This window comes from Drosophila kikkawai, chromosome 3L (genome assembly GCF_030179895.1).
Source record: "Drosophila kikkawai strain 14028-0561.14 chromosome 3L, DkikHiC1v2, whole genome shotgun sequence".
Classification (NCBI taxonomy): Eukaryota; Metazoa; Arthropoda; class Insecta; order Diptera; family Drosophilidae; genus Drosophila; species Drosophila kikkawai.
The window spans coordinates 12,193,017-12,209,003 of NC_091730.1; the positions used below are offsets into that span (position 1 = coordinate 12,193,017).

At 48.3% G+C, this 15,987-nt stretch overlaps 5 protein-coding genes across 7 annotated transcripts; 2 read left to right on the top strand and 3 right to left on the bottom strand.

The window, feature by feature from the left end:
• Positions 1-2,224: 2,224 nt before the first annotated feature.
• Positions 2,225-4,298, bottom strand: Srp54k (signal recognition particle 54k). The gene is made up of 2 exons (XM_017161131.3): positions 3,229-4,298; positions 2,225-3,170 (listed from the first exon to the last, which is right to left on the bottom strand). Exons 1-2 carry the CDS (start codon positions 4,144-4,146, stop codon positions 2,562-2,564), a joined length of 1,527 nt encoding a protein of 508 aa, XP_017016620.1. The 5' UTR covers positions 4,147-4,298; the 3' UTR covers positions 2,225-2,561.
• A 141-nt stretch (positions 4,299-4,439) lies between these two features.
• On the top strand, positions 4,440-7,055 carry Gen (XPG-like endonuclease). Its single transcript, XM_017161130.3, has 5 exons — positions 4,440-4,615; positions 4,680-4,983; positions 5,041-5,330; positions 5,383-5,550; positions 5,610-7,055. Exons 1-5 carry the CDS (start codon positions 4,458-4,460, stop codon positions 7,003-7,005), a joined length of 2,316 nt encoding a protein of 771 aa, XP_017016619.1. The 5' UTR covers positions 4,440-4,457; the 3' UTR covers positions 7,006-7,055.
• Positions 6,997-10,752, bottom strand: AlaRS-m (alanine--tRNA ligase, mitochondrial). The gene is made up of 10 exons (XM_017161129.3): positions 10,517-10,752; positions 10,281-10,454; positions 10,076-10,221; positions 9,814-10,017; positions 9,477-9,752; positions 8,418-9,424; positions 8,200-8,356; positions 7,856-8,141; positions 7,571-7,791; positions 6,997-7,513 (listed from the first exon to the last, which is right to left on the bottom strand). The coding sequence occupies exons 1-10, from the start codon at positions 10,682-10,684 to the stop codon at positions 7,111-7,113; spliced, it is 3,042 nt and encodes a 1,013-aa protein (XP_017016618.1). The 5' UTR covers positions 10,685-10,752; the 3' UTR covers positions 6,997-7,110.
• A 49-nt stretch (positions 10,753-10,801) lies between these two features.
• Positions 10,802-12,784, top strand: Fitm (acyl-coenzyme A diphosphatase Fitm). Of its 2 annotated transcripts, none has more exons than XM_017161132.3 (3): positions 10,802-10,971; positions 11,046-11,643; positions 11,709-12,784. In XM_017161132.3, exons 2-3 carry the CDS (start codon positions 11,118-11,120, stop codon positions 12,443-12,445), a joined length of 1,263 nt encoding a protein of 420 aa, XP_017016621.1. In that variant the 5' UTR covers positions 10,802-10,971; positions 11,046-11,117; the 3' UTR covers positions 12,446-12,784. The 2 variants fall into 2 exon arrangements, 1 of the variants encoding a protein (XP_017016621.1); XR_011444800.1 differs by lacking the exon at positions 10,802-10,971 and having other exon boundaries at positions 11,032-11,643; positions 11,709-12,510; positions 12,594-12,784.
• Gdap1 (ganglioside induced differentiation associated protein 1) lies at positions 12,494-15,762 on the bottom strand. 2 transcript variants are annotated; one of them, XM_070285011.1, is made up of 5 exons: positions 15,342-15,762; positions 13,587-13,779; positions 13,347-13,526; positions 12,833-13,291; positions 12,494-12,755 (listed from the first exon to the last, which is right to left on the bottom strand). In XM_070285011.1, the coding sequence occupies exons 1-5, from the start codon at positions 15,465-15,467 to the stop codon at positions 12,742-12,744; spliced, it is 972 nt and encodes a 323-aa protein (XP_070141112.1). In that variant the 5' UTR covers positions 15,468-15,762; the 3' UTR covers positions 12,494-12,741. The 2 variants fall into 2 exon arrangements, with proteins under 2 accessions (XP_070141112.1, XP_017016622.1); XM_017161133.3 differs by having other exon boundaries at positions 12,494-13,291; positions 15,342-15,761.
• Positions 15,763-15,987: the final 225 nt, after the last annotated feature.

Below are 15,987 nucleotides of genomic sequence, written 5' to 3' on the forward strand. Positions count from 1 at the left end.
TAAAACTTTTAAATTTATACGCGTACTTTTTGTGCCCTCAACTTGAATGCAAGAGATCATACATTAAAAACTGAATTGGAGATCAAGAGATGAAAGCTAAAACCCCAAAATAAAACAAAAAGCAAGAGCGTGTCACGATGGAAAATTAGTTTAAGCAAAACATTTTGCAGCTTTTGTGCTTATTTCGCTTAAGACTAGTTGAACAAGAAAAACCCAAAACCAAAAAAAGGAAAAAACAGAAAGTAAATGATGAAAAAAAAATTAAATCTAATTGTAAGTAAAAAAGAAATGAGAATAGATCAGTGTAGAACAGAACAGAGAATGCGAGAGAATCAAGCTAGAGGCAGCCGAGCGAGGGCAGGACGAAAGTCCTGGTCCCCCCGACTCGAGGCGAGACAGAAAGCATTAAACCGAAAACATAGCAAAAGATTTAAATGTGGACGAGGGACGGTGGAGTCGAAGAACACACACAAACGTAAAAACAAGAAGAAAACGTCTCTTTGGTAAGAAAAAGTAAAACCTAAAGAGCAAAAATGCTGTCATCCAAAAACCAAAAACAAGAAAAAAAAAAAATGAAACTGAACTTTTTCTGAATCAATAAAAGACAAATTGATTTTCTGTAAGAAAACAAAAATCTGATGCATTTTTTATTTAAGGGTGTGGGGGTCATGAAATCCCAGTTGGGGATGAGAAAGTAATTCCTTTTTATTACAGAAGGGTTAGCCTTGCAATGGCTGCTGTGTCCTATGTCCTGTCATCCCCCTACTGGGGGTGTTCCTCCCTTAGGCTATCTTCTTGTGTGAGTGTACAGACCCAGCTCATCGTCTCATAAATAAAGCCTGTTCGCTTTTTGGGGGGACGGAAGTGGAAATATGGAGAGCCTGCCACTGAAGCACTCCTAGTGAGTGTGCCTAGGCAGCCGCAAGGATGAACCGAAACCGAAACCGAAAAACGTTGACAGCCGTTCGTCCTGCTGATTTTCCTGCTATCCTGTTCGTTTGACTTGTTTGATGGTTTTATGAGTGTCAAAACTTGACATTTTTATGACAGGCAATCGCCATTTCATTGTTATTGCAAGGAAAACAGCGTTTTAGGGGGGGAAACTAAGGTTTTCCGGAGGGGTGAAAAGTCGGCCAAAGCCTTTATACCCCCACAAATACAGACAGGCGGCCACTTCCGGTGCTGAATCGGGGGATGCTGTGTGTATAAGTGTGCGCCACCAAAAATGCTATAAAACCAACACACTGTCGCAACACATACATTTGAGTGCGCGTTTTGTATCTACACTGGAACAAATTTTGAAAATATGTTGAAATTAATATATTTATAATCGAAAACTTAATTTACTTGGTCGCTGATAATTATCAGGGATCATAAATATTAAATATAATTCGTAATTGTTAAGGCTGAGCTGAGAAATCTTAATAAATACTTTGTTTTTTCCAGTGCAGGAGCCGAACCTCCCCCCCAAAAGAAAAGAAGAAAAGCATTAAAAGCGGGTCGTCGGCACATTTGTTTGCCTTCCTGCTTGTTTGTTTACTTTCCTGCCGTTGTTTCGCTTTCGCATTTTTGCTCTCCGGCTGGGCGACATCTTGTCGAATTTTCTGTGCACCTGTTAGCGGCTTGTTTTTTGTTGTAATTGTATGTGTGACGACAAAACAGTTTCCACTTTCCACCTAACGAAATTTTAGCGATACAGACAGAGTTGGGGTGTTTGTAGGGTGACTGCAGAAAGTATGCTATGTTTTTTAAGTAATTTATGCAGTAATTGGATTATATATTAACCTGTGCATTAACATGCCCGATGATATTGTGTATTTTTTACAATTTTAATTTTATTAATTAATTCTTAATTTTTGAAAAACCGCTTGGTATATTGTTTGATTAACTTTGGAAAACAAACCAAATATTAATAATCCATAACTAAGGCAAAAATGCATTAATTTCAATTCGGAAAGCTGCTCTGAGTTAGTTTTTCTAAGGTTAACAAATCTGCTTACTGAATTTAATTTAAATAGTTATCTTAAATTTTATATATTATTTTAAAACCCAATCCTAAAAAATGTGTAACCAACTGCTAATTTGAAGCACCAAATATATATTTTGGGACAGCCTAAATGTAGGCAATTTTAAAAATATACACGGCGTTAATTTCATATATTTTTTAAGTATTGCAAAGCAAGACCATCCTTGTAAATCCCATTACAAATTAAAACAAGACATGTTATGCCAGTTTCAATTTATATTTATTTATTGTTTTATATCTAGTTCAACTGCCATTCGGGTTTTCTGATAGGCATATGCAAATTCCATTAGTTCGTGTACAGAAAACTGTTTAAACTATAAAAACTGACACTGTGGCTGCTGTGGAGCCGTACAAAACCGAATTTGTTAACTGTTTGGACATAGGCTATATTCGCTATACGCTATATTCGGTCCCACATCCGATATCAATTTTTGTGGCCTTGGACAAATGGAAACAATGGCTAACAAATTACGAACTACGCGGAAACAAAATCATATATAAAAATCGTTAAATTTACACACCATTATCAGCTGGCTCACTTGCCGCCGAAGCCTCCCATCAGGTTCCCCAGGCCGCCCAGTCCGCCCGCCGCTCCCTGCTGGAGCTGTCGCATCATGTTCTGGAGACCGCCCACGCCGCCCATCTGCTGCAGCATTCGCGGATCGATCATCTTGGCCATCTGCTGGTTGAGCTTGGCCATCTGGTTGGGATTCACGTTCTTGGTCATATCGCCCTGCTTGAACAGGCCCTTGACGCCGCCCATCTTCTTCACCACCGCCGCAAACTTGGTGTAGTGGGCAATCAGCTCCTTGACCTCGCGCTCCAGGACGCCAGCGCCTTGGGCCACGCGAATGCTGCGGTTGGGCTGCTTACTGAACAGCTTCGCTCCGTCTCGGTTGTCCAGTTCGTTGTCCGACATGCTGTCCATCATGGTCATCATGCGCTTGATTCTCGCCATCGACTCCTGTTCACCGCCCTTGGTCATGAAGTCCTGCGAGAAGCCGGGTATCATGTTCATGATCTGCGAAAAAGGACCCATCTTCATGATGTTCTGGAACTGTTCGTACATGTCACGGATGGTGAAGTGGCCGTGCTTGATCTTCTCGAGGAGCTCCTCGTTGCCGTCCAGCTTCAGCTCATTGACCTGAAAATCAGAAGAGTTAAAATTGGATTCCAAGTCCAGATTGCTTACCCCGCCTCACCTTATCTATCAGACCCTCGATGTCGCCCATGCCGAGCAGCTTGCTCACAAAGGGTTTCGTCTTAAAAGGCTCCAGGTCATCGATGTGCTCGCCCGTGCCGATGAAAATGATTGGCGACTGAGTGGCAGCCACGGCTGACAAGGCACCTCCTCCCTTGGCATGGCCGTCCAACTTGGTGATGATCACCGAACCGATGTCCACCTTGTCCTTGAAGGCCTTCGCCTGGGCCTCACAAGCCTGCCCAATGGTGGCGTCCATCACGAATATAATATTGTCGGGACTGACGGCATTCGACACCGCCAACATCTCCTCGAACAGCGACTCCTCCTGCTTGTGCCGACCCGATGTGTCCACGATAATCATCTCGAAGCCCTCGCGCTTGAACATGTCGACGCCCTCCTGGGCGATGACCACTGGGTCGATTTCCGTGTAGCTGCCGTAGAAGGGGATGCGCGCCTTGGTGGCGTTCTGCTTGATCTGGTCATAGGCGCCGGCACGGAAGGTGTCCGCGCACACGAGGCACGACTTCCAGTTGCGCTTTTGGTAGTGATAGGCCAGCTTGGTGCACGTGGTTGTCTTTCCGGAGCCCTGCAGGCCCACGAACATGATCACGTTCGCCTTGCCCTTGATGGGCTGGTAGGGCTTCACCCCGGGATCCACCAGCTTGACGAGCTCCTTGAAAACGGCAGACTGGATCATGCGGCGCTTGTTGAGGCCGCCGGCCATCTCATCGAAGTCAATCACGGCGCGCACATTCTCGCGCAGCTGCTTCACCAGCCGGATGTTCACGTCCGCCTCCAGGAGGGCGGCGCAAATCTCCTTGAGCATCGCATTGAGCGCCTCCTCGTTGATGACCGTCGCCTTGCTGAGCGAGTGCAGCGCGGTGGTTATCTTCCGCCCCAAGTCCGCTAGAACCATCTTGCTGGTGGTATGTGTGTAGGTGGCGTGGGGTATGAACTACTGGCAGCCTCTGAATTTTGTGGGGCTCAGAAAACAGGCAGAAAACGTATATTTTTTATATTTTGGACTTTCTTCGCCTGACACGTCGATGTGGAAGAGGAAGAGCGTGCTGACCACTGTCCATTCGCAGGGATGCACGGCCTGTCAAAACAAAGGCGTCTATCGGTTATCGGTGTGCGGTTCGTTGTGAATGGCCAAGGCGGGAAGAGGAAGCAACGGTTTGAAAAACTCGCGAATTTCTCGCGCTCTGTGTTTGTTTGTTAATTTTTATGGGTGTCAAGGAGTTGTGGACTGTCCTGACGCCCCACGCCGAACGCAAGCCCATCAATGAGCTGCGGGGCAAGAAGGTGGCCATTGACTTGGCCGGCTGGGTGTGCGAGTCGCTTAATGTTGTGGACTACTTTGTGCATCCTCGCCACCATTTAAAGTGAGTTTATTTGCAAATTTATACATAATTTAAATTAATTTTGAATATTTTTTAAACCCCACAGAAACCTATTCTTTCGCACTTGCTATCTGATTTGGGAAAAGGTCACTCCCGTCTTCGTTTTGGAGGGAGTTGCTCCCAAGCTCAAGAGCCAGGTCATAGCCAAGCGGAATGAGCTGCAATTTCGGGGAGTTAAACCCAAGGAGGCCTCGGCAGGTAGCTCCCAAGCTCCAAAGGGCGACAAGGGTCGCACCCGGTTCAACCATGTCCTCAAACAGTGCGAAACATTGCTGCTGTCTATGGGAATCCAGTGTGTCCAGGGCCCAGGCGAAGCGGAGGCTTACTGCGCCTTTCTCAACAAGCATGGCGTGAGTTTTGATATACTTTTCAGTTAATATAAACTCTTTTTAACGATTTCCCTTAAGTTAGTTGACGGCGTCATAAGCCAGGACTCGGATTGCTTTGCTTATGGAGCTGTTCGGGTTTACCGCAACTTCTCGGTGTCCACCCAAGGAGCTCAGGCGGCGTCTGGGGGTGCTGTGGACATCTACGACATGAGGGAGATCACAGCCCGCATGGACTTTGGTCAACACAAGATTATAGTGATGGCTTTGCTTTGCGGCTGTGACTACTGTCCCGATGGCATCGGTGGCATAGGCAAGGATGGCGTCTTGAAGCTCTTCAACAAGTATAAGGAGACGGAGATTCTGGCCAAGTAAGTCAAGGAAACACTTTATACCTCGATCACAGATCATTTCCCTTTTTAGGCTTCGAAACTGGCGGCAGGAGACCAGCAAATACAATGCCCTCGAGATTCGTGTGGACGACAAGTCTGTGTGCAGCAACTGCGGGCACTTGGGCAAGACCCAAAGCCACACCAGAAGCGGCTGCAGTGAGTGTCGAACCCATCGAGGCTGCGATGAGAGCCTCTGGAAGTAAGCCATATCCCGAGAGGGTCATCTTTTACATATTTTTAAACCAAACATCCCCCCAGGGAACAGCGTTTATCCATTAAGGCGGAACTTGCCTTGCGCCGGAAGGCTTTGTTAGCTCCTGAATTTCCCAACGAGGAGATCATAGCCGAGTTCCTCAGCGAACCGGACACCATCCCTAGCATAAATCTCAACTGGCGGCAGCCGAATCTCGTCAAGTTCATCAAGCAAATTGGGCATCTTCTGCAATGGCCGGAGATCTACTGCTTCCAGAAGTTCTTTCCCATTCTTACACGCTGGCAGGTGCAGCAATCAAAGCAGGAAAAGGCTTTGATTGAGCCGCGAGAGATCCTTAAGAAGCGCACGGTCAAGGGAGTGGCCAGCTTGGAGCTGAAATGGCATGATCCTAGCGGTAGTTTCAAGGGTCTCATACCCGATGAACAGGTGGCCGAGTTTGAGCTGGAGCATCCAAAGGGAATCGAAGAGCTGTTCTACACCATTGAGCCTTTGGATATGATGGAACAGGCCTTTCCAGACTTGGTAAGTGCCTTCTTCAAGTCCAAGGAGAAGCCTCCCAAGAAAACCACGCGAAAGAAGAAAACAGCTTCAGAGGAAAAGGAGAATGAGCCGGAACAGGAAGTGAAACCAAAACCAAAGCGAGTTGTTCGAAAGAAAAAAACTCCCGCCGAACCAGGTCAACCTTTATTGCAGCAATTCCTGAACCGTGGAAAGGAAAGCCACCAAACTCCCATCAAGAGTTCTCCTTTACAACAGCGCCAGCAATGCTCCTCTACTCCCATTACCAAGTGCTTGCCCTCTGATCTGGAAAGCGACTGCGACGAGGAAGAGTTTAATATGTCCGATATTGTCAAAGGGATCATAAGCAATCCCAAGGCAAGACCAGCTTTGTTGACCCAGCACCAAGGACACCAGTTGCACTATGAGCCTATGGCCGAAGATTTGAGTTTAAGGCTGGCCCAGATGAGTCTAGGCGGCGAAGAGGAGGCGCAGACTAAGAGAGATCTTTCTCAAATGGAGCAACAGCCGCCGAGCAGTAAACGTTTCTCCCTGGATGACAGCTTTGATAGATTGGTGAATGGAAATCCTAGAAAGGCCTCACATATCATAGAGCCGGCCAGGACACCAGTGGAGCGATTTAAGCTAAAGCAACGCCTCAGCATCAGGATTCCAAGTCCTGTGAAGCCGCTGGCTAGTGTGAGTTTCTTCTTCAACCAAAGCAGCGACCAGGGAGATGCCTTCGAGGAGCTGATGAACTCCAGTTTGTTGATTGAGAAAAACAAAGAGGAGGTGGAAAGAGAAGATGAGGAGGATAATGAGGATGAAGAGGAGGATCAGGATAGCCAGCAGGAGGATGAGAAGGAGGAGGAGCAGGATGAGGAGCAAGAAAATGAGCAGCAAGAGGACGAGGATGATGACCTCATCGTAATCAGTGATTAAACAGTTTCCGCATTTTATTCACAATAGAAAACATTAAAGGGGAAAGCTAAGCTCTAAGCTCTCACACTTTTTGGAGGGCGATATAATCACAACTAGCGCTATAACCTACAGATAAAGCTTGGCGAAGGCGTTCGCCTGGGCCAGTGCCTGCTCCAGCTGCTCCTCGAACAAATTGCTGACTCTCCGGCCCTTCATGTTGCACACAAACCGATGATCCTGACCCTTGGGCGAGGCCACTTGACCACCAAAAGTGTCAGCGAAGGATTGCAGCCAGCTGGAAGCATTGAATTTGTCACCGATACAACTGGCTGGCACGCAGCAGCGCGCCTTGACCACACTGTCGCACATGCTGACCACCAGGATGGGTCGATCCGGACACAGTTTGGTGGCACGCTGCAGCGGGATTTCCTCCACCAGGGCGGAGCTAGTGATATAGTGCAGAATGAAGGGGTGGCTGGCGAGAGGCTTCTCCTGGAGAAGGTTGCGCATCTCCACTTCCACAAATTCCCTTTTATAAGAAATTGGATTTAGGAAAACTAGAAAACAGGCAACATTTCAATCTTACTTCAGAGTTGTGCGCGAAGAGTCCTTGATTCTCTTGAGCATCTCATTGAGACGCTCCAAAGTGTCCATCTTGAAGGCATATGGCAGCTTGATATCTGTGTGCAGCATGTTGTGGCGGATGGTCTGCAGCTCCGCCTCGGTGGCATTGGTGATCTTGTCGGTCTGGAACTGCTTCTCGAGAAGATCCACGCGATGACGCAGCAAGGCAGCGGTTTTGAGAACCTGGGATAAGTTTATAAAATGGGATAAGAACCAGAATTCACTTTCAGGTGAGACTTTAACACACATTCTCCGCCGCCTGGCCAGCCACAGCGGTGAAGGCAAAGCGCGCCCGATTGGTCTGCTTGAGATTGACAATGCAGAAGCAGGAAAGCTCGCTGGTGTTGGTGGCATGAGTGCCGCAGCACAACTCTTTGGAGCTCAGCTGCAGCTCTTGGCTTTCCACATTGACTAGACGCAGTCCTTGCTCTGGATACACCTCCCCAGGCACCATGGTAATGTCATTCTGCTGCAGGACTTGGGCGGCACTCAAGAGCTCCACCTTAACAGGTGTGGCAGAGCAGATGATGCGGCTAAGGGGGAAAGGTTGATGTTACTACCAAGGAAGCAAGTAGCAGGCTTTCAACTCACTTGATTAGATCCTCAATGAGCTGGACATCGCTCTTCTGTATGCGCTTGCCCAGCAGTCCCACCTCGAGCTTGCACTGATCGCTGGTCACCGAACTGGAGACCTGGTAGGTGACCTTGTTGAACAGCGAGCGGATAGCAGCGTTCAAGAGATGAGTAGCTTGAAAGGTTATTTATTACTTTAATTTAATTTTCAAAAGGGAATCTCTAATGTAACTCACCTGTGTGATGGCAAGTGTTGAGCTGCCTCTGTTTGGCGTCCACCTGCAGCTCCACTTCGTCTCCAATGGCCAGCTCAAAGGCTTCGTTTGTGGGGGAGGAGGTTAGCCTGCACATGTGAACCACGCAGTCGTTGAGATGCTTCACGCAGATCACCTTTAAAAGGTGAGGCTGCTCTGGCTGGTTCTGATTCCGCACAAGAATCGTTCCTTCATCGGATTGCTGGCCCCCAGACTCGTAGTAAAAGTTACTAGAGGCTGTGACAAGGGAAATTATGTCGGTAGAGGGCTCTTGGAGACGACTGGCTTGGGTCCGGGACACCTCTGCATCGTTGAGAAGCATTCCCACCACGCGACTCCTCAGCGGCGGAATCCTGTAGGAGTCGCTCTCCTTGTCAAAGGTGTAGGCGTACTTTTGACTGTTGTCGGTGGCTGCCAGACGCTTCGTTAGCTTCGCCTGGGCTTCGGCAATGCGTTGCTCACTAACCACATCGCAGAGTACTCCTTCTTCTTCCCCGTTTTCCCTTTGACCGCTCTTGGCCTTCATCTTGGCCAGCGAAACCTCTGCCCTGTAGCGCTCCAGATCACAGTTCATGTTCTCCAGCTCGGCCAGCTTGAGAAAGCTCTCTTCCGTGAGGCCATAGGTGTCCGTCAGCTTGTACAAAAAGTCCCCTGGTATGGTGTTATTTGGAAACCTGCTGCGCTGCACCTGAAACTCCCGGTAGGCGGGCACAAAGCCGGGACACTCCATCAGATCTATGTCATCCAGGTTGGGAAATTCGGTTAGAACCTCGGCAAAGGCTTTGGAAGAACTTTCGCGCAGGTTGTTGTACACCTCTTGCTCGTGGTTAATAAGATCAACGACAGCCTGCTGGCGGGAGGACATCTCTGGATAGGCCTCGCCCAGCGTCTCCACCACAATAGGAACTAGTTGGGCCAGCAGCTTCTCATGACCAAATACATGATCGGAGATGTTGAGAGCCTTTCGCAGCACACGACGCAGTTTTTGACTGAAATTGGAGAGGGTTTAGCTGGGAAAAAGTAGCAAAACACACAACATACTTCTGATCGGGAAGCATTCCATCGGCCAGACAGGCGGTGACCATTCGTGCGTGATCCGCCAGAATTCTGTAGTTGGTATCCAGCGAGGCTCCTGCCGAGAAACTGCCGCCATAAGCCGGAGCCTTGGCCACCTGCTGTATGCCATCAAAAATGGGCGTGAACAAGTCCGTGTCATAGTTGGACGTCTTGTTTTGCAGTAAAGCAGTCAGCCGCTCGAAGCCCATGCCGGTGTCCACATGGTGAGCGGGCAGTTCCGATATAGAGCCGTCTGCCAGGCTTTAAAATAAAATAACTATGAGTTGAAAGTAATTACAGTCAAGGTGACCTTCCTCCCTACCGGTTGTACTGTATAAAGACGAGATTCCACAGCTCTGTGAGATCAGCTCTACCCGCATTGACCAGCTTGGCACGCTGCTCCACACTGCCAAGATCAGGACGATGGTCTATATGGATCTCAGTGCAGGGGCCACAGGGCCCAGTGGCGCCCATCTCCCAGAAGTTGTCCGTGCAGCCGAAGGGCAAGATGCGAGAGGCGGGAAAGCTGGTAGAAAAGAAACCTAATTTAGCAAACTTAAAGCTTTTGGGTTTACATGTTGTACCCCAAACTCCTCCAGATCTCGAAGCACTCCAAGTCGGCTGGAATTCCTAGAACCTTGTCGCCGGCAAAGTAGGTTACATACAAGCGTCCTGGGTCAATGTTGTAGGGACCGCGGAGCAGCTCCAAAGCCATGGCACAGGCCTCTCGCTGGAAAGCACCAGAGAAACAGTTATTAAAAGTAAAAAGAACCTTGAGTTTCGACCCACCTTGAAATAGTCCCCAAAGGACCAGTTGCCCAGCATCTCGAAGAAGGTGTGATGATAGCCATCCGTGCCCACCACAGACAGATCGTTGTGTTTGCCGCCCACCCGAACGCATTTCTGCGAGTTGACCACCCGCTTGTGGGGCGCCTCCGCCGTGCCCAAAAACACCGACTTGAACTAGAACCAAAGAAAATTTGATTAGAAGACAACAATAGCCGCTGGGCTGCCTGTTACCTCACCTGATTCATGCCCGCATTGACGAAAGCCACCGTGGGATCACAGAACGGCACCACCGGGCTGGAGCGTACAAACTTGTGGCCATGGTTGACGGTGAAGTGGTCGAGGAAGGTCTTCCGGATCTCGCGCGCTGTCAGCACGCGCTGCAGCTGCTTGGCCGAGTTGTACATGCCGCCGAGCGCCTAATCAACCGGCAATTAAGCAGCAAAAGCTTATAATTTAATTTTAACAGCTGATCGAGTGGCCATTCACCGTGAAGGACCATTCGCAGGGCTACGCCTTCACCCCCTGCAGCAGCTGTTCTATTTTTTACTGGGCGCAACACGTACATTTTGGCCAAAATAAAAAGTACAAAATCACCGTCGGGAACAAAGAAGGGGTTGAGAAAATCCCGGGAAAAATCAGCCGAGACTGTTGGCCTAGGGAATGGTAACAGTGTCAGACAGGTGCAGCTCAGGTAAGGCTTGGAAACCTTGCGATGAACTTTGACACGTACAATTCTTCCGCTTTCACTTTCGGCCGCCGCCACAGCATAACCAAAAACGGCAGCGCAACAACAACGCAGTTTCCATCTGGCCTGCTTTATTTTCGGCACCCAGCGAGATGGCCACCAAGCGGCGACCCCTGCGACCCAATCTAGGCTCTAATCCCAGCTCCCCGTCCGGCTCGAATATGAACTTCAGACCCGGAGGGCCTGACATCACCCGGGCAGAGGCGCGCGGCACGAGACCCACGGCGGCGCCCACCAGCATCCGAGAGATCCTGGTCATGGGTGTGATCCACCTGTGCAAGAAGACCATATTCTTCAACACGGACCTCAAGGTGGCCTTGTATCTGGGCAGCCTGTTCGTGATCTCCGTGATCGGGGACTTTGTGCCCTTCCCGAAGACCTACTTTGCGCGTTCGGACAACCTGTTCAACATGTACTTCGTTAAGGTGGGCTGGGGTTGGACCCTGCTCTTCGCAGTGCCCTTTTTGGTGCTGTCCGCATATACCATTACCTGCGGCGATCATAAAAAGATGCTGCGCCACCATTTCCCGCGCATAGTCATCGCCACTTTCTTCTGGTTCTTCTGGACGAAGCTCTTCAACGTGGTGGAGACCTCCTACGGGCGCTGCACTACCAAGGGTGCGTCTATACCTTGCAGGAGATCCTTTAAAGAAACCGTTAATAACCCAATGCTATCCTTGCAGGCTACCAGAGCAAGTCCAGCTGCCTGAAGGCCGGGCACTTGTGGCAGGGCTTCGACATATCCGGTCACGCCTTTATCCTGATCCACTCCAGCCTGGTGCTCATCGAGGAGGCGCGCCCCATCATCCGCTGGGAGACGATAAAGGAGCATATACGGAACGAGCTGCACAACCGCAGTTCCGCTGAGGCTTCGGGCACGAATCCGCTGCGCACTCTCAACGAGGAGCAGATGCGCAGCCTGCAGTTTCTGTACAAGCGCCTGACGCCCATCATCCGGACCCTGTTCATCGGGATGGCGGCGCTGCAGCTGCTGTGGGACATCATGCTGGTGGGCACCATGCTGTACTACCACCGCATGATCGAGAAGGTGATCAGCGGCATTATTGCGATCCTTACCTGGTATTTCACCTACCGCTTTTGGTATCCCACGCCCGGTTTGTTGCCGGAGGCGCCTGGCAATGGCAGCTTTAGCTACCAGCGCGAAATACCCACGTTCCCCTTCAAGCGACCCTCGCATTTATCAACGCCAGCCGGGGGCACCAGCGCCGGGGCCAGCACCTCCAGGGCGAACCTCAACGGCAAGTCGGCGTCTACGACGAGCGTGCCGAGGGATCAGCAGATACCCACGTTCATGGGCATGCCGCTGTTCACGAACGCTAAGGCGGCCAGTGCAGCGGCCAATCTGCTGCAGGCCGAGCAGAACAAGCGGGACAGGGACCAGCAGCAGCTGGACAGCTGAGCAGAGTTATTGGAACTCCGCGGCAGCCACAGCCATCAAGCATAGCAGGAATTGACAAGCATAAGGTGACGGATTGGAATTTTTACCAAATTTTTTTGTATATTCAGCGACGATGAAATGATGATAAAACGATGATATTACTAAGCAGCTCGAGGCTGGCACTGGTTCGCGTTCTGCTCCTCATCCTCCTCCTCCTCCTTACCATCACACCCCAGGATCGTATCGGATCTCGGGATCCCGGACCCAGCATCCTTCATCGGCAGCGCGTAGCTTTAAGCGTTCTTATGTTCGTGTGTTTATATGTGCCCAACTTTAACAGTAAAAGGATTTGTTAACAAAGTCTAGTGTCCGCTCACTTGTGGGCGAAGGCTGCGAACATGGCCATACCGAGGAAGCCGGCGCCCGCTCCCAGCTTGTAGTTGCCCGGCGTCCGCATCCACATTTCGCGCAGAATCGCAAAGTTGCTCGGCTGCAGGCGGTGGTAGGATTCGCGCTGCCGGAAGCGCAGAAAGTAGGCCTCCACCTGGGGCAGCTTGCCGAAAGCCCAGTAGTGATTCTCGAAGCCCAGTTGGTACAGCCGGTGCAGAAGCAGTCCCAGTGAGATGTCCGCCAGGGTAACCTCGTCTCCGGTCAGCCATTCACTGCGGGGAGCTTTCGCCGAGAGCTCCTGCTCCACGTAGAGCAGGAAGTGACGCACGGCGTCTAGGACACGCTGGAAATCCTCGCGAGAGGAAACCAGATCCCGACGACGCACCTGGATGTCCAGCTTGTTCTTTAGCGCAGCCTTGTTAGACGCCAGCTCTTCCACGGAGCGCCGCAGCAGGTCCAGCACCTTTTCGTTGTTCTCTAAGGGATACAAGTTATTTGGAGCTATAGATAGTGGCCCAGAGGAGTAACCTACTCAGGCAGGACTGGCGCACGGGTCCTATGAAGGGTGCCTTGGGCACTAGTTTCAGGTCATCGTGTATAAAGGAACCCAAACTGAGCGCTCCCACTGGCAGACGGCCCACCGCTTGCTCATAGAGCAGCACCTGGTCGTATTCCTTGGAGTTTTGTTGGGGCTTTAGCGCCGGATGCTTAGCTGAAAAGATCAGATGTTATACCAGTTTCTTGAAAGCATAAATTAATAGATGCTACTTACCTCCGCGGAACTTGCTTTCCACATAGTTGATAATGTGCGTCGAGTTGGGAACAATGAAGGCTCCATCCTGCAGCACTGGCACATCGCCCTTGGGATTGAGGTTCAGGAACCAACTGGAATACTGCTCGCCATTGCACAAGTCCACAACGTAGGGGAAAAAGTCAATCTTTTTCTCGTATAAAACAAGAAGAACCTGGGAAATGGACACAATTAATTCTTTTTATTTTACTATTTATGTCTTTGCCGGTGAATATAAATATATTCTACATATATTTTTGGCTTTATTCCAGAAAATATAATTTTAAGTAAATTGATGCAGCTCTAGATATCTTTCCCAATTGATTGGAAATCAATTAAAACAAGAAAGGAAGCTAATTTCGGCAAGACAAAGTTTGTATGTCCTTCCAGGTTAAAATGGGGTTAGGAGCCGAATAGGAAATCTATCATAACTAAGCCAAAAATTCACTAATTTCACCTCGGAAAGCTGTTCTATGCTAGTTTTTTATAGGTTAACAAATCTGCATACTGGGCTTTAAATTTTAGGAAATTCAAATTTTGGCACATTTTTGAGAATTTTAATGATGTAACCCCTTATCTTTTTTTGAAAAAAATGAAGCAAAATTTTTTTTTTTGTTGAGTGTCCAGAAAGACTCGCCTGTTGATGCTGATCAAGAATATATATGGTTTATAGGCTCGGAAATGACTGCTTCACTAAATAAAATCATAAAAGCCTTCAAGAAGACCGGAAATCTTTGAATATTTTATATGATTATTTTTGGCGTATTCGGACTAAAATTATAATTATAAGGGTATAAAAATATTCAAATGTATACAAGAAACTCAACGTTGCCCTCTTGTTTCAGGTCTTTAATGACAAACATATCTTTTTGACTCCAGAAATAGGTATCTCTTGACAATCGAAACTTATCTGGCTATCCCCCAACACTACTAGAAGACCACCATAATCAATAAAAGTTATGCATAAATGTTATGCATACAATTAGACACAGCTATTTTTGTAGCATTTAATTTAATGATAATTTAAAAATAAATAAAAAACAAAGTGCAAAACAAACCTCAGATGAACATACATATATTTGTAGTTTTGTATAAAATTGTGATTTAGATCAAAATCGAAATTGATAGCTTTGTTTCACTTATTTAAGTAAGTAATTTTCCCCTTTCACATGACCTTGTCACGAGAGATTAGGCCAGAGTCTAAAATATACATCCAAGTAAAGGCATGAAAATATCTTAAGAATCCTTTCTATGTTTTATATATATTTTTAAGGCTCTACTTAATATATGAAATTTTTTATTAAATATTTTTGGATCAGTTGATATACTAGATCTTCAGGTTTGTTTACTTTTTCGCTCAATCCACCTCATTAGCACCTGCAGCAGCGCCGAGTAAACAGTGGGTAAATCTATCCTATGCTGTCATAAGCCCAGAGTCTAGACTCTAGAGTCTATTCCGAAATCTAGAGAGCTCCGATACACTTCGCCCCCAGCGACCAAGTCATGCTCCATTGCATCCGCTGGGGAGCGCGGGTGGAGACCTTCCAAGCGGGGGCATCCCCCTCCAGCCATTACATCGAATACAAAAATAAAAAAAAAACCAAACCATGACGACTCTGAATTACGATGATGATTAATTTAGTAATTTCGCGGCATTGGCTGATTGAGATTTGGATATGGAAAATAATTTGCTCGAAGATCACATGATTAGAGAGAGAGCGGGCGGCTGCTACTCACTTTTTGTGAGTAGAAGTTGTACGGATGGAAGAAGAGCACCAGCTTGTTGTCCGGCAGGACCGGAGCCTTGAAGTCCTGCAGCGAGGGCGGCACAGCCTCGATCTCTTTGGCCTGGTCGCCGCTCATATTTCTTGGTTTATTTTCAAATTTATATCGGGTTTAATTTTATATAACTTATGTTTAGTTAGTCGGGTCTTTAGTTAGCACTATCATAAGGGCCTTTTCCGAATCACATGCCTGGCCGACGCGAGGGCTGCGAAAAGTTAAATGAAAAACCGAACCGAAAAGCCGTTAGCGTGAGTCGAACGGAACCGGAGAGTCGGAGAACCGGAGACGAACCTTGCACGAGAAGTGACACTGGACTGCTTCCGCCGACGACTGCCACTGGAGTGGAGCTAGATTTGCCGGCCCAGTGGCTGGAGCTGCTCCGTCCGCTTGTCAATTTGCACTTTTTGGCGAATCACTATATATGCACATATATATGCTTGGGACACGAAATACTACATTATGCCAAGCTTCGCGCTCACTTGGCGGTTTGTTTGTCATACTTATTTATCTTTGTTTATGTTATTACGAAATTGGAGCGTTTATCTGGCTGTTTGGAGATTTTCATTTCAAAGTTTCTTATCTTGCGATGACTTGTTTC